The sequence below is a fragment of the Salvelinus namaycush genome, chromosome 19, assembly GCF_016432855.1.
Source record: "Salvelinus namaycush isolate Seneca chromosome 19, SaNama_1.0, whole genome shotgun sequence".
Taxonomy (NCBI): Eukaryota; Metazoa; Chordata; class Actinopteri; order Salmoniformes; family Salmonidae; genus Salvelinus; species Salvelinus namaycush.
Genome location: NC_052325.1, coordinates 288,771 through 307,163, shown reverse-complemented (window position 1 = coordinate 307,163; position 18,393 = coordinate 288,771). Strand labels below are relative to the sequence as shown.

The 18,393-nt window shown below is 48.1% G+C and overlaps 1 protein-coding gene across 1 annotated transcript in view; it reads right to left on the bottom strand.

The window, feature by feature from the left end:
• Nucleotides 1–18,393, bottom strand: part of LOC120064503 (disco-interacting protein 2 homolog A-like) — a 198,358-nt gene that overhangs the window by 116,863 nt on the left and 63,102 nt on the right. The window contains exons 2-4 of the mRNA XM_039015120.1: nt 15,337–15,408; nt 10,790–10,795; nt 572–685 (exon numbers count right to left, since the gene is read on the bottom strand). Coding sequence (XP_038871048.1) covers nt 572–685; nt 10,790–10,795; nt 15,337–15,408 — 192 coding nt within the window. The remainder of the gene's footprint in view (nt 1–571; nt 686–10,789; nt 10,796–15,336; nt 15,409–18,393) is intronic.

Sequence of the window (18,393 nt, the reverse complement as noted above, 5' to 3'; positions counted from 1 at the left end):
ATAATATACATTTAGGGGTGGTTCCCAGGACAGACAAGCCAAATCCTGGAGTAAAAGGCATTTCCAATAGAGATTCTCCTTTGAGCTTGATGTTCAGTCCAGGACTAGACATAGGGGCAGTTTCCCAGACACAGACTAAGTCCATCTGATCCTGTAGGATTGTCCTCTTACCAGATCTGAAGCCTTCAACCCTCCAGTCCATCTGATCCTGTATGATTGTCCTCTTACCAGATCTGAAGCCTTCAACCCCCCAGTCCATCTGATCCTGTATGATGGTCCTCTTACCAGATCTGAAGCCTTCAACCCCCCAGTCCATCTGATCCTGTAGGATTGTCCTCTTACCAGATCTGAAGCCTTCAACCCCCCAGTCCATCTGATCCTGTAGGATTGTCCTCTTACCAGATCTGAAGCCTTCAACCCCCCAGTCCATCTGATCCTGTAGGATTGTCCTCTTACCAGATCTGAAGCCTTCAACCCCCCAGTCCATCTGATCCTGTAGGATTGTCCTCTTACCAGATCTGAAGCCTTCAACCCCCCAGTCCATCTGATCCGAGTAGGATTGTCCTCTTACCAGATCTGAAGCGTTCATCCCGTGTGTTGGTGGCCCGAGACTTGTTGTGTTTGGATCCTGGTGGAGCAGCCTGAGACAACATCTGGGTCCTGTTCTCCTTCTGCAGAGATGGTTCTACACAGAGACACAGTAACACACGATGAGACACATTTACCTCTAACCCTGACATGATGTCTGGACCCTGTTCTCTATCTACAGAGATGGTTCTACACAGAGACACAGTAACACACGATGAGACACATTTACCTCTAACCCTGACATGATGTCTGGACCCTGTTCTCTATCTACAGAGATGGTTCTACACAGAGACACAGTAACACACGATGAGACACATTTACCTCTAACCCTGACATGATGTCTGGACCCTGTTCTCTATCTACAGAGATGGTTCTACACAGAGACACAGTAACACACGATGAGACACATTTACCTCTAACCCTGACATGATGTCTGGACCCTGTTCTCTATCTACAGAGATGGTTCTACACAGAGACACAGTAACACACGATGAGACACATTTACCTCTAACCCTGACATGATGTCTGGATCCCGTTCTCTACCTACAGATATAGGGCTGGGCAATATGTCAAAAATTATACCATGTGTTTCACATTTGACGATATGACAGTATTTATGTTTTTGAATAATGCACGTTTTAAATATGCTTCATGAGTAGTTCATGACCCTGGTGTTTCAGGGAAATAAAATGATTATTCTAATTCTATAGTTGGAATATAGTGGGCAACACTGAGTACATTGTAGATTGACATGACAACAAATTCACTAATTGGATGCTACATAGTAACATATTCAAGCTTAGCCTATTCCTCTCTGTTCTAGAAGATACCGTTGCACACAAACATCATGCTGATCTAGGCCTACACCTGGTATCAGGCTGGATAAGATAGCTACGTTTGTTCTGACTTAGATTACATTTCGCTAACAAGCGAATAGCATTAGCGGCTAACCTGATTTATTTTCGACAAAACTTAAGAAAATACAGGGCTTGGTGTGGTAAGACGAGGGAGCAAGACAACTCAACACTACCCTAGACCCTGTAGCCCTAGACAACTCAACACTACCCTAGACCCTGTAGCCCTAGACAACTCAACCCTAGACCCTGTAGCCCTAGACAACTCAACCCTAGACCCTGTAGCCCTAGACAACTCAACACTACCCTAGACCCTGTAGCCCTAGACAACTCAACACTACCCTAGACCCTGTAGCCATAGACAACTCAACACTACCCTAGACCCTGTAGCCCTAGACAACTCAACACTACGCTAGACCCTGTAGCCCTAGACAACTCAACACTACCCTAGACCCTGTAGCCCTAGACAACTCAACACTACCCTAGACCCTGTAGCCATAGACAACTCAACCCTAGACCCTGTAGCCCTAGACAACTCAACCCTAGACCCTGTAGCCCTAGACAACTCAACTCAACCCTAGACCCTGTAGCCCTAGACAACTCAACTCAACCCTAGACCCTGTAGCCCTAGACAACTCAACACTACCCTAGACCATGTAGCCCTAGACAACTCAACACTACCCTAGACCCTGTAGCCCTAGACAACTCAACCCTAGACCCTGTAGCCCTAGACAACTCAACCCTAGACCCTGTAGCCCTAGACAACTCAACACTACCCTAGACCCTGTAGCCCTAGACAACTCAACCCTAGACCCTGTAGCCCTAGACAACTCAACCCTAGACCCTGTAGCCCTAGACAACTCAACACTACCCTAGACCCTGTAGCCCTAGACAACTCAACACTAGACCCTGTAGCCCTAGACAACTCAACACTAGACCCTGTAGCCCTAGACAACTCAACACTACCCTAGACCCTGTAGCCCTAGACAACTCAACACTAGACCCTGTAGCCCTAGACAACTCAACCCTAGACCCTGTAGCCCTAGACAACTCAACACAACCCTAGACCCTGTAGCCCTAGACAACTCAACACTACCCTAGACCCTGTAGCCCTAGACAACTCAACCCTAGACCCTGTAGCCCTAGACAACTCAACCCTAGACCCTGTAGCCCTAGACAACTCAACACTAGACCCTGTAGCCCTAGACAACTCAACTCAACCCTAGACCCTGTAGCCCTAGACAACTCAACACAACCCTAGACCCTGTAGCCCTAGACAACTCAACACTACCCTAGACAACTCAACACTACCCTAGACCCTGTAGCCCTAGACAACTCAACCCTAGACCCTGTAGCCCTAGACAACTCAACACTACCCTAGACCCTGTAGCCCTAGACAACTCAACACTACCCTAGACCCTGTAGCCCTAGACAACTCAACACTACCCTAGACCCTGTAGCCCTAGACAACTCAACACTACCCTAGACCCTGTAGCCCTAGACAACTCAACACTACCCTAGACCCTGTAGCCCTAGACAACTCAACACTACCCTAGACCCTGTAGCCCTAGACAACTCAACCCTAGACCCTGTAGCCCTAGACAACTCAACCCTAGACCCTGTAGCCCTAGACAACTCAACCCTAGACCCTGTAGCCCTAGACAACTCAACACAACCCTAGACCCTGTAGCCCTAGACAACTCAACACTACCCTAGACCCTGTAGCCCTAGACAACTCAACCCTAGACCCTGTAGCCCTAGACAACTCAACCCTAGACCCTGTAGCCCTAGACAACTCAACTCAACCCTAGACCCTGTAGCCCTAGACAACTCAACACTACCCTAGACCCTGTAGCCCTAGACAACTCAACACTACCCTAGACCCTGTAGCCCTAGACAACTCAACCCTAGACCCTGTAGCCCTAGACAACTCAACCCTAGACCCTGTAGCCCTAGACAACTCAACACTACCCTAGACCCTGTAGCCCTAGACAACTCAACCCTAGACCCTGTAGCCCTAGACAACTCAACACTAGACCCTGTAGCCCTAGACAACTCAACTCAACCCTAGACCCTGTAGCCCTAGACAACTCAACACAACCCTAGACCCTGTAGCCCTAGACAACTCAACACTACCCTAGACCCTGTAGCCCTAGACAACTCAACACTACCCTAGACCCTGTAGCCCTAGACAACTCAACACTACCCTAGACCCTGTAGCCCTAGACAACTCAACACTACCCTAGACCCTGTAGCCCTAGACAACTCAACCCTAGACCCTGTAGCCCTAGACAACTCAACTCAACCCTAGACCCTGTAGCCCTAGACAACTCAACACTACCCTAGACCCTGTAGCCCTAGACAACTCAACACTACCCTAGACCCTGTAGCCCTAGACAACTCAACACTACCCTAGACCCTGTAGCCCTAGACAACTCAACACTACCCTAGACCCTGTAGCCCTAGACAACTCAACACTACCCTAGACCCTGTAGCCATAGACAACTCAACCCTAGACCCTGTAGCCCTAGACAACTCAACCCTAGACCCTGTAGCCCTAGACAACTCAACACAACCCTAGACCCTGTAGCCCTAGACAACTCAACCCTAGACCCTGTAGCCCTAGACAACTCAACACTACCCTAGACCCTGTAGCCCTAGACAACTCAACCCTAGACCCTGTAGCCCTAGACAACTCAACCCTAGACCCTGTAGCCCTAGACAACTCAACACTACCCTAGACCCTGTAGCCCTAGACAACTCAACCCTAGACCCTGTAGCCCTAGACAACTCAACACTACCCTAGACCCTGTAGCCCTAGACAACACAACCCTAGACCCTGTAGCCCTAGACAACTCAACCCTAGACCCTGTAGCCCTAGACAACTCAACACAACCCTAGACCCTGTAGCCCTAGACAACTCAACACTACCCTAGACCCTGTAGCCCTAGACAACTCAACCCTAGACCCTGTAGCCCTAGACAACTCAACACTACCCTAGACCCTGTAGCCCTAGACAACTCAACCCTAGACCCTGTAGCCCTAGACAACTCAACCCTAGACCCTGTAGCCCTAGACAACTCAACCCTAGACCCTGTAGCCCTAGACAACTCAACCCTAGACCCTGTAGCCCTAGACAACTCAACCCTAGACCCTGTAGCCCTAGACAACTCAACACTAGACCCTGTAGCCCTAGACAACTCAACCCTAGACCCTGTAGCCCTAGACAACTCAACTCAACCCTAGACCCTGTAGCCCTAGACAACTCAACACAACCCTAGACCCTGTAGCCCTAGACAACTCAACACAACCCTAGACCCTGTAGCCCTAGACAACTCAACACTACCCTAGACCCTGTAGCCCTAGACAACTCAACACTACCCTAGACCCTGTAGCCCTAGACAACTCAACACTACCCTAGACCCTGTAGCCCTAGACAACTCAACCCTAGACCCTGTAGCCCTAGACAACTCAACCCTAGACCCTGTAGCCCTAGACAACTCAACCCTAGACCCTGTAGCCCTAGACAACTCAACCCTAGACCCTGTAGCCCTAGACAACTCAACCCTAGACCCTGTAGCCCTAGACAACTCAACACTAGACCCTGTAGCCCTAGACAACTCAACCCTAGACCCTGTAGCCCTAGACAACTCAACACTAGACCCTGTAGCCCTAGACAACTCAACCCTACCCTAGACCCTGTAGCCCTAGACAACTCAACCCTAGACCCTGTAGCCCTAGACAACTCAACCCTAGACCCTGTAGCCCTAGACAACTCAACTCAACCCTAGACCCTGTAGCCCTAGACAACTCAACACTACCCTAGACCCTGTAGCCCTAGACAACTCAACACTACCCTAGACCCTGTAGCCCTAGACAACTCAACACTACCCTAGACAACTCAACACTACCCTAGACCCTGTAGCCCTAGACAACTCAACCCTAGACCCTGTAGCCATAGACAACTCAACCCTAGACCCTGTAGCCCTAGACAACTCAACACTACCCTAGACCCTGTAGCCCTAGACAACTCAACACTACCCTAGACCATGTAGCCCTAGACAACTCAACACTAGACCCTGTAGCCCTAGACAACTCAACACTACCCTAGACCCTGTAGCCCTAGACAACTCAACCCTAGACCCTGTAGCCATAGACAACTCAACCCTAGACCCTGTAGCCCTAGACAACTCAACACTACCCTAGACCCTGTAGCCCTAGACAACTCAACACTACCCTAGACTAAAGGTCGACCGATTAATCGGAATGGCCGATTAATTAGGGCCGATTTCAAGTTTTCATAACAATCGGAAATCAGTATTTTTGGACACCGATTTATTATTATTTATTTTTTAAACCTTTATTTAACTAGGCAAGTCAATTAAGAACACGTTCTTATTTTCAATGACGGCCTAGGAACAGTGGGTTAACTGCCCTGTTCAGGGTTTGTACCTTGTCAGCTCGGGGATTCAATCTTGCAACCTTACGGTTAACTAGTCCAATGCTCTAACCACCTGCCTCTCATTGCACTCCACGAGGAGCCTGCCTGTTACGCGAATGCAGTAGAAGCCAAGGTAAGTTGCTAGCTAGCATTAAACTTATCTTATAAAACACAATCAATCAATCAACCATAATCACTAGTTAACTACACATAGTTGATGATATTACTAGTTTATCTAGCGTGTCCTGCATTGCATATATCGATGCGGTGTGCATTCGTGGAAAAAGGACTGTTGTTGCTCCAACGTGTACCTAACCATAAACATCAATGCCTTTCTTAAAATCAATACACAGAAATATATATTTTTAAACCTGCATATTTAGCTAAAAGAGATCCAGGTTAGCAGGCAATATTAACCAGGTGAAATTGTGTCACTTCTCTTGCGTTCATTGCACGCCGAGTCAGGCTATATGCGATAATTATAAACGTTTTGTTTTCGAAATGATAGTTTCCGGATTCAACCATATTAATGACCAAAGGCTCGTATTTCTGTGTGTTAATATGTAATAATTAAGTCTATGATTTGATATTGAACAACTACTCCAAGTCTCAGAGCGAGTGACGTTTGAAACGCTATTAGCGCGCACTCCGCTAACTAGCTAGCCATTTCACATCGATTACACCAGCCTAATCTCGGGAGTTGATAGGCTTGAAGTCATTAACAGCGCAATGCTTGAAGCACAGTGAAGAGCTGCTGGAAAAACGCACGAAAGTGCAAAAGTGAATCCCCGAGCTGACAAGGTAAAAATCTGTCGTTCTGCCCCTGAACAAGGCAGTTAACCCACCGTTACTAGGCCGTCATTGAAAATAAGAACGTGTTCTTAACTTCTTATGGCTGCAGGGGCAGTATTGAGTAGCTTGGATGAAAGGTGCACAGAGGTGCCCATAGTAAACTGCCTGCTCCTCAGTCCCAGTTGCTAATATATGCATATTATTACTCGTATTGGATAGAAAACACTCTGAAGTTTCTAAAACTGTTTGAATGATGTCTGTGAGTATAATAGAACTCAAATGGCAGGCAAGAACCTGAGAAAAAATCCAAACAGGAAGTGGGAATTCTGAGGTTGGCCGATTTTCAACCAAGACCCTATTGAATACACAGTGGGATACGGATGAGTTTGCACTTCCTACGGCTTCCACTAGATGTGAACAGTCTGTAGAACCTTGTCTGATGCCTCTACTGTGAAGTGGGGCCGAAGGAGACAGAAATGAGTCAGGTCTATCATGACCTGACCATGCGCGTTCACATGAGAGGGAGCTCTGTTCCATCGCACATCTGAAGTCAATGTAATTCTCCAGTTGGAACGTTACTGAAGATTTATGTTACTGAAGATCCCCTCTCTCCACTGGGATTCTCTGCCTCTAACCCTATTACAGGGGCTGAGTCACTGGCTTACTGGTGCTCTTTCATGCCGTCCCTAGGAGGGGTGCGTCACTTGAGTGGGTTGAGTCACTGACGTGATCTTCCTGTCTGGGTTGGCGCCCCCGCTTGGGTTGTGCCGTGGCGGAGATCTTTGTGGGCTATACTCGGCCTTGTCTCAGGATGGTAAGTTGGTGGTTGAAGATATCCCTCTAGTGGTGTGGGGGCTGTGCTTTGGCAAAGTGGGTGGGTTATATCCTTCCTGTTTGGCCCTGTCTGGGGGTATCATCGGATGGGGCCACAGTGTCTCCTGACCCCTCCTGTCTCAGCCTCCAGTATTTATGCTGCAGTAGTTTGTGTCGGGGGGCTAGGGTCAGTTGGTTATATCTGGAGTACTTCTCCTGTCTTATCCAGTGTCCTGTGTGAATTTAAGTATGCTCTCTCTAATTCTCTCTTTCTTTCTCTCTCTCTGGGGACCTGAGCCCTAGGACCATGCCTCAGGACTACCTGGCATGATGACTCCTTGCTGTCCCCGGTCCACCTGGCCTTGCTGCTGTTCCAGTTTCAACTGTTCTGCCTGCGGCTATGGAACCCTGACCTGTCCACCGGACGTGCTACCTGTCCCAGACCTGCTGTTTTCAACTCTCTAGAGACCGCAGGAGCGGTAGAGATACTCTGAATGATCGGCTATGAAAAGCCAACTGACATTTACTCCTTAGGTTCTGACTTGCTGCACCCTCGACAACTACTGTGATTATTATTATTTGACCATGCTGGTCATTTATGAACATTTGAACATCTTGGCCATGTTCTGTTATAATCTCCACCCGGCACAGCCAGAAGAGGACTGGCCACCCCACATAGCCTGGTTCCTCTCTAGGTTTCTTCCTAGGTTTTGGCCTTTCTTGGGAGTTTTTCCTAGCCAACGTGCTTCTACACCTGCATTGCTTGCTTTTTGGGGTTTTAGGCTGGGTTTCTGTACAGCACTGAGATATCATCTGATGTACGAAGAGCTATATAAATACATTTGATTTGATTTATGTTAAAAACATTCTAAAGATTGATTCAATACATTGTTTGACATGTTTCTACTGACTGTTACAGAACTTTTTGACATTTCGTCTGCTTTTAGTGAACGCGCTTCCTGACTTTGGATTTGTTTACCAAACACGCTAACAAAAATAGCTATTTGGACATAAATGATGGACATTACCGAATGAAACAAACATTTCTTGTGGAAGTGGGAGTCCTGGGAGTGCATTCCGACGAAGATCACCAAAGTGAAGATTTATAATGCTTTTTATGAGTTTTGTTGACTGCACAATTTAGCGGGTAACTGTATGGCTTCCTTTTGTGGCTGAACGCTGTTCTCAGATTATTGAATATTGTGCTTTTGCCGTAAAGCTTTTTGAAATCTGACACAGCGGTTGCATTAAGAACAAGTGTATCTTTAATTCTATGTAAAACATGTATCTTTCATCAAAGTCTATGATGAGTATTTCTGTTATTTGACGTGGCTCTCTGCAATTTCTCCGGATATTTTGGAGGCATTTCTGAACATGGCGCCAATGTAAACGAAGGTTTTTGGATATAAATATGAACTTTATCGAACAAAACATATATGTATTGTGTAACATGAAGTCCCATGAGTGTCATCTGATGAAGAGCATCAAAGGTTAGTGATTAATTTTATCTCTATTTGTGCTTTTTGTGACTCCTGTCTTTTGCTGGAAAAATGACTGTTTGTCTGTGATTTTGCGGTGACCTAACAATCGTTTGTGGTGCTTTCGCTGAAAAGCCTATTTGAAATCGGACACTTTGGTGGGATTAACAACAAGATTATCTTTAAAATGGTATAAAACACATATATGTTTGAGGAATGTTAATTATGAGATTTCTGTTGTTTGAATTTGGCGCCCTGCACTTTCACTGGCTGTTGTCATATCATCCCGTTAACGGGATTGCAGCCATAAGAACTGACTTGCCTAGTTAAATAAAGGCGTAAAAAAATAAAACATTTAAGAAATTGGCCAAATTGGTGTACAAAAATACCGATTTCTGATTGTTATGAAAACTTGAAATCGGCCCTAATTAATCGGCCATTCCGATTAATCGGTTGACCTCTACTACAGACCCCTAGCACTCACATCCATAGCCACGAAGTGCTTTGAAAGGCAGGTAATGACTCACATCAACACCATTATCCCAGAAACACTAGACCCACTCCAATGCAATCTATTGCACTCCACCCTGCCCTTTCCCACCTGGACAAAAGGAGCACCTATGTGAGAATGCTGTTCATTAACTACAGCTCAGCGTTCAACACCATAGTGCCCATGAAGCTCATCACTAAGCTAAGGACCCTGGGACTAAACACCTCCCTCTGCAACTGGATCCTGGACTTCCTGACGGGCCGCCCCCAGGTGGTAAGGGAAGGTAGCAACACATCCGCCACGCTGATCCTCAACACCAGGGGTGCGTGCTCAGTCCCCTCCTGTACTCCCTGTTCACCCACGACTGCATGACCAGGCATGACTCCAACACCATCATTACGTTTGCAGACGACACAAAAGTGGTAGGCCTGATCACCGACAACGACGAGACAGCCTATAGGGAGGTCAGAGACCTGGCCGGGTGGTACCAGAATAACAACCTATCCCTCAACGTAACCAAGACTAAGGAGATGATTGTGGACTACAGGAAAAGGAAGACGGAGCACGTCCCCATTCTCATCGACGGGGCTGTAGTGGAGCAGGTTGAGAGCTTCAAGTTCCTTGGTGTCCACATCACCAACAAACTATCATGGTCCAAACACACCAAGACAGTCGTGATGAGGGCACAACAAAGCCTATTCCCCCTCAGGAAACTAAAAAGATTTGGCATGGGTTAGGGTTAGAGATCGTCAAAAGGTTCTACAGCTGCAATATCGAGAGCATCCTGACTGGTTGCATCACTGCCTGGAATGGCAATTGCTCGGCACTACAGAGGGTAGTGCGTACGGCCCAGTACATCACTGGGGCTAAGCTGCCTGCCATCCAGGACCTCTACACCAGGCGGTGTCAGAGGAAGGCCCTAAAAATTGTCAAAGACCCCAGCCGCCTCAGTCATAGACTGTTCTCTCTACTACCACATGGCAAGTGGTACCGGAGTACCAAGTCTAGGACAAAAAGGCTTCTCAACAGTTTTTACCCACAAGCCATAAGACTCCTGAACAGGTAATCAAATGGCTACCCCCCCAACCCCTCTTTTTACGCTGCTGCTACTCTCTGTTTATCATATATGCATAGTCACTTTAACTATACATTCATGTACATACTACCTCAAATTGGCCCGACCAACCAGTGCTCCCGCACATTGGCTAACCGGGCTATCTGCATTGTGTCCCGCCACCCCCTCTTTTACGCTACTGCTACTCTGTTCATCATATATGCATAGTCACTTTAACCATATCTACATGTACATACTACCTCAATCAGCCTGACTAACCGGTGTCTGTATGTAGCCTCTCTACTGCATATAGCCTCTCTACTGCATATAGCCTCTCTACTGCATATAGCCTCGCTACTGCATATAGCCTCGCTACTGCATATAGCCTCGCTACTGCATATAGCCTCGCTACTGCATATAGCCTCGCTACTGCATATAGCCTCTCTACTGCATATAGCCTCTCTACTGCATATAGCCTCGCTACTGCATATAGCCTCGCTACTGCATATAGCCTCGCTACTGCATATAGCCTCTCTACTGCATATAGCCTCGCTACTGCATATAGCCTCTCTACTGCATATAGCCTCTCTACTGCATATAGCCTCGCTACTGCATATAGCCTCGCTACTGCATATAGCCTCTCTACTGCATATAGCCTCTCTACTGCATATAGCCTCTCTACTGCATATAGCCTCTCTACTGCATATAGCCTCGCTACTGCATATAGCCTCTCTACTGCATATAGCCTCTCTACTGCATATAGCCTCGCTACTGCATATAGCCTCGCTACTGCATATAGCCTCGCTACTGCATATAGCCTCTCTACTGCATATAGCCTCTCTACTGCATATAGCCTCTCTACTGCATATAGCCTCGCTACTGCATATAGCCTCGCTACTGCATATAGCCTCGCTACTGCATATAGCCTCTCTACTGCATATAGCCTCGCTACTGCATATAGCCTCTCTACTGCATATAGCCTCTCTACTGCATATAGCCTCTCTACTGCATATAGCCTCTCTACTGCATATAGCCTCTCTACTGCATATAGCCTCTCTACTGCATATAGCCTCGCTACTGCATATAGCCTCTCTACTGCATATAGCCTCGCTACTGCATATAGCCTCTCTACTGCATATAGCCTCTCTACTGCATATAGCCTCTCTACTGCATATAGCCTCGCTACTGCATATAGCCTCGCTACTGCATATAGCCTCTCTACTGCATATAGCCTCTCTACTGCATATAGCCTCTCTACTGCATATAGCCTCTCTACTGCATATAGCCTCTCTACTGCATATAGCCTCTCTACTGCATATAGCCTCTCTACTGCATATAGCCTCTCTACTGCATATAGCCTCTCTACTGCATATAGCCTCGCTACTGCATATAGCCTCGCTACTGCATATAGCCTCTCTACTGCATATAGCCTGTCTTTTTACTGCATATAGCCTCACTACTGCATATAGCCTGTCTACTGCATATAGCCTCACTACTGCATATAGCCTCTCTACTGCATATAGCCTCTCTACTGCATATAGCCTCTCTACTGCATATAGCCTCTCTACTGCATATAGCCTCTCTACTGCATATAGCCTCTCTACTGCATATAGCCTCTCTACTGCATATAGCCTCTCTACTGCATATAGCCTCTCTACTGCATATAGCCTCTCTACTGCATATAGCCTCTCTACTGCATATAGCCTCTCTACTGCATATAGCCTCTCTACTGCATATAGGCTCTCTAATGCATATAGCCTCTCTACTGCATATAGCCTCTCTACTGCATATAGGCTCTCTAATGCATATAGGCTCTCTACTGCATATAGCCTCTCTACTGCATATAGCCTCTCTACTGCATATAGCCTCTCTACTGCATATAGCCTCGCTACTGCATATAGCCTCGCTACTGCATATAGCCTCGCTACTGCATATAGCCTCGCTACTGCATATAGCCTCGCTACTGCATATAGCCTCGCTACTGCATATAGGCTCTCTAATGCATATAGCCTCTCTAATGCATATAGCCTCTCTAATGCATATAGCCTCGCTACTGCATATAGCCTCGCTACTGCATATAGCCTCGCTACTGCATATAGCCTCGCTACTGCATATAGCCTCGCTACTGCATATAGCCTCGCTACTGCATATAGCCTCGCTACTGCATATAGCCTCGCTACTGCATATAGCCTCGCTACTGCATATAGCCTCGCTACTGCATATAGCCTCGCTACTGCATATAGCCTCGCTACTGCATATAGCCTCGCTACTGCATATAGCCTCGCTACTGCATATAGCCTCTCTACTGCATATAGCCTCTCTACTGTATATAGCCTCTCTACTGTATATAGCCTCTCTACTGTATATAGCCTCTCTACTGTATATAGCCTCGCTACTGTATATAGCCTCTCTACTGTATATAGCCTGTCTTTTTACTGTTGTTTTATTTCTTTACCTACCTATTGTTCACCTAACACCTTTTTTGCACTATTGGTTAGAGCCTGTAAGTAAACATTTCACTGTAAGGTCTACACCTGTTGTATTCGGCGCACGTGACAAATAAACTTTGATTTGATCTGAGGGATGTAGGGGGCCAGCAGCTTGGCTTTCTACCAGGTGAGGCATCTTACCTTGAATCTGAGGGATGTAGGGGGCCAGCAGCTTGGCTTTCTACCAGGTGAGGCATCTTACCTTGAATCTGAGGGATGTAGGGGGCCAGCAGCTTGGCTTTCTACCAGGTGAGGCATCTTACCTTGAATCTGAGGGATGTAGGGGGCCAGCAACTTGGCTTTCTACCAGGTGAGGCATCTTACCTTGTATCTGAGGGATGTAGGGGGCCAGCAGCTTGGCTTTCTACCAGGTGAGGCATCTTACCTTGAATCTGAGGGATGTAGGGGGCCAGCAGCTTGGCTCTCTACCAGGTGAGGCATCTTACCTTGTATCTGAGGGATGTAGGGGGCCAGCAGCTTCGCTTTCTACCAGGTGAGGCATCTTACCTTGAATCTGAGGGATGTAGGGGGCCAGCAGCTTGGCTTTCTACCAGGTGAGGCATCTTACCTTGTATCTGAGGGATGTAGGGGGCCAGCAGCTTGGCTTTCTACCAGGTGAGGCATCTTACCTTGAATCTGAGGGATGTAGGGGGCCAGCAGCTTGGCTTTCTACCAGGTGAGGCATCTTACCTTGAATCTGAGGGATGTAGGGGGCCAGCAGCTTGGCTTTCTACCAGGTGAGGCATCTTACCTTGAATCTGAGGGATGTAGGGGGCCAGCAGCTTGGCTTTCTACCAGGTGAGGCATCTTACCTTGAATCTGAGGGATGTAGGGGGCCAGCAGCTTGGCTTTCTACCAGGTGAGGCATCTTACCTTGAATCTGAGGGATGTAGGGGGCCAGCAACTTGGCTTTCTACCAGGTGAGGCATCTTACCTTGTATCTGAGGGATGTAGGGGGCCAGCAGCTTGGCTTTCTACCAGGTGAGGCATCTTACCTTGAATCTGAGGGATGTAGGGGGCCAGCAGCTTGGCTCTCTACCAGGTGAGGCATCTTACCTTGTATCTGAGGGATGTAGGGGGCCAGCAGCTTGGCTTTCTACCAGGTGAGGCATCTTACCTTGAATCTGAGGGATGTAGGGGGCCAGCAGCTTGGCTTTCTACCAGGTGAGGCATCTTACCTTGTATCTGAGGGATGTAGGGGGCCAGCAGCTTGGCTTTCTACCAGGTGAGGCATCTTACCTTGAATCTGAGGGATGTAGGGGGCCAGCAGCTTGGCTTTCTACCAGGTGAGGCATCTTACCTTGAATCTGAGGGATGTAGGGGGCCAGCAGCTTGGCTTTCTACCAGGTGAGGCATCTTACCTTGAATCTGAGGGATGTAGGGGGCCAGCAGCTTGGCTTTCTACCAGGTGAGGCATCTTACCTTGAATCTGAGGGATGTAGGGGGCCAGCAGCTTGGCTTTCTACCAGGTGAGGCATCTTACCTTGAATCTGAGGGATGTAGGGGGCCAGCAGCTTGGCTTTCTACCAGGTGAGGCATCTTACCTTGAATCTGAGGGATGTAGGGGGCCAGCAGCTTGGCTTTCTACCAGGTGAGGCATCTTACCTTGAATCTGAGGGATGTAAGGGGCCAGCAGCTTGGCTCTCTACCAGGTGAGGCATCTTACCTTGAATCTGAGGGATGTAGGGGGCCAGCAACTTGGCTTTCTACCAGATGAGGCATCTTACCTTGAATCTGAGGGATGTAGGGGGCCAGCAGCTTGGCTTTCTACCAGGTGAGGCATCTTACCTTGAATCTGAGGGATGTAGGGGGCCAGCAGCTTGGCTTTCTACCAGGTGAGGCATCTTACCTTGAATCTGAGGGATGTAGGGGGCCAGCAGCTTGGCTTTCTACCAGGTGAGGCATCTTACCTTGTATCTGAGGGATGTAGGGGGCCAGCAGCTTGGCTTTCTACCAGGTGAGGCATCTTACCTTGAATCTGAGGGATGTAGGGGGCCAGCAGCTTGGCTTTCTACCAGGTGAGGCATCTTACCTTGAATCTGAGGGATGTAGGGGCCCAGCAGCTTGGCTCTCTACCAGGTGAGGCATCTTACCTTGAATCTGAGGGATGTAGGGGGCCAGCAGCTTGGCTTTCTACCAGATGAGGCATCTTACCTTGAATCTGAGGGATGTAGGGGGCCAGCAGCTTGGCTTTCTACCAGGTGAGGCATCTTACCTTGAATCTGAGGGATGTAGGGGGCCAGCAGCTTGGCTTTCTACCAGGTGAGGCATCTTACCTTGTATCTGAGGGATGTAGGGGGCCAGCAGCTTGGCTTTCTACCAGGTGAGGCATCTTACCTTGAATCTGAGGGATGTAGGGGGCCAGCAGCTTGGCTCTCTTCTTCTCATATCCCTTCTGTGTGATGTCCCCTGGAGAGACAGAGAGAGGAGACAGTGGTGAGTCACTGGCCCACATGGCCATCAGATAAGATGTGTGGTCTTGACATGGTGTGTACAGTGTGTGATTGCCTGTGTGCGCCACCGCCACAAAAAGCACCCAATCCAGCCTCTAGCGCTGGCACCACAGAGCACCAAGAGGCCACGGGATGTCACCCCCCTCCCCAAATGAACATCTCTGGGACAAGGACAATGACTGTGTTGTGATATCCAGAGACCAAAGTCCATCTGGTCTGGTCTAGTCTGGGACACAGCAGTATAATACTCTAAACTCTGTAGCCTTACAAATCCTGCTTCCTAACTTAAAACACATAAACTCCCTCCCAAGTCCTTTGTCTTTATTGTCACAAACACCCTCCCATCCAGAGTGCACTGAGCCTATAAACATCAGGGATGCCAACTGCTGAGGGACCAATATGGTGACACTTTCTGCACTGAAACATGTAATAAATCCCTGCAGGGGGAAATGCAGGTTGTAACTAATTAAACAACAAATAATATGGTCTACATCACAGGTGTCAAACTCATTCCACGGGGGGCCAAGTGTCTGCGGGTTTTCGCTCCTCCCTTGTACTTGATTGATGAATTAACATCACTAATTAGTTAGGAACTCCCCACACCTGGTTGTCTAGGGCTTTATTGAAAGGAAAAACCAAAAACCTGCAGACACTAGGCCCTCCGTGGAATGAGTTTGACACCCCTGGTCTACATGATCAGTCTCTGTGTGTAAAATAAAAAGTGGTTCATGTGAACCGAACTCACAGCTAAAATATGTAAAGAAAGCAATCCAATGTTATTTGTTGCCCAGACTTTACTGCAAATGACACTCAAGTCTTGAGACAAAAACAACACTAATATTGCAGTTACCCTGACAGCCTTTAGAACGCTTGTTACCCTGACAGCCTTTAGAACGCTTGTTACCATGACAGCCTTTAGAACGCTTGTTACCCTGACAGCCTTTAGAACGCTTGTTACCATGACAGCCTTTAGAACGCTTGTTACCATGACAGCCTTTAGAACGCTTGTTACCATGACAGCCTTTAGAACGCTTGTGACCACACCTAAATATTACACTTGGAGGGAAAAACATCTTAAGGTAGAAATAGAATGAAACAAACAGGCTACGCGCGACGTCGCTCCAGCGGACGAGGCTACGCGCGACGTCGCTCCAGCGGACGAGGCTACGCGCGACGTCGCTCCAGCGGACGAGGCTACGCGCGACGTCTCTCCAGCGGACGAGGCTACGCGCGACGTCGCTCCAGCGGACGAGGCTACGCGCGACGTCGCTCCAGCGGACGAGGCTACGCGCGACGTCGCTCCAGCGGACGAGGATACGCGTGTGCAAAAATAACTTTCACTGAGTAAATATTTTTATAATCACTCACACAAATTCAACACAAAAGCAATATCTTTGGTCTGCACATTATCACATTGTACACTTTCTTCCTGTGGACATCTGTTCTACAATGTGCCAGAAGAACATGACACCCTTTGTTGGCATAACTGATCTCTTTAACCCAGAGAGTACACCTTGCATACCCCTTTAACCCAGAGAGTACACCTGGCATACCCCTTTAATCCAGAGTACACCTGGCATACCCCTTTAATCCAGAGAGTACACCTGGCATACCCCTTTAATCCAGAGAGTACACCTGGCATACCCCTTTAATCCAGAGAGTACACCTGGCATACCCCTTTTACCCAGAGAGTACACCTGGCATACCCCTTTTACCCAGAGAGTACACCTGGCATACCCCTTTAATCCAGAGAGTACACCTGGCATACCCCTTTAATCCAGAGAGTACACCTGGCATACCCCTTTAATCCAGAGAGTACACTTGGCATACCCCTTTAATCCAGAGAGTACACCTGGCATACCCCTTTAATCCAGAGAGTACACCTGGCATACCCCTTTAATCCAGAGAGTACACCTGGCATACCCCTTTAACCCAGAGTGTACACCTGGCATACCCCTTTAATCCAGAGTACACCTGGCATACCCCTTTAATCCAGAGAGTACACCCGGCATACCCCTTTAATCCAGAGAGTACACCCGGCATACCCCTTTAATCCAGAGAGTACACCCGGCATACCCCTTTAATCCAGAGAGTACACCCGGCATACCCCTTTAATCCAGAGAGTACACCCGGCATACCCCTTTAATCCAGAGAGTACACCCGGCATACCCCTTTAATCCAGAGAGTACACCCGGCATACCCCTTTAATCCAGAGAGTACACCCGGCATACCACTTTAATCCAGAGAGTACACCCGGCATACCCCTTTAATCCAGAGAGTACACCCGGCATACCCCTTTAATCCAGAGAGTACACCCGGCATACCCCTTTAATCCAGAGAGTACACCTGGCATACCCCTTTAATCCAGAGAGTACACCTGGCATACCCCTTTAATCCAGAGAGTACACCTGGCATACCCCTTTAAATCCAGAGAGTACACCTGGCATACCCCTTTTACCCAGAGAGTACACCTGGCATACCCCTTTTACCCAGAGAGTACACCTGGCATACCCCTTTTACCCAGAGAGTACACCTGGCATACCCCTTTAATCCAGAGAGTACACCTGGCATACCCCTTTAATCCAGAGAGTACACCTGGCATACCCCTTTAATCCAGAGAGTACACCTGGCATACCCCTTTTACCCAGAGAGTACACCTGGCATACCCCTTTTACCCAGAGAGTACACCTGGCATACCCCTTTTACCCAGAGAGTACACCTGGCATACCCCTTTAATCCAGAGAGTACACCTGGCATACCCCTTTAATCCAGAGAGTACACCTGGCATACCCCTTTAATCCAGAGAGTACACCTGGCATACCCCTTTAATCCAGAGAGTACACTTGGCATACCCCTTTAATCCAGAGAGTACACCTGGCATACCCCTTTAATCCAGAGAGTACACCTGGCATACCCCTTTAATCCAGAGAGTACACCTGGC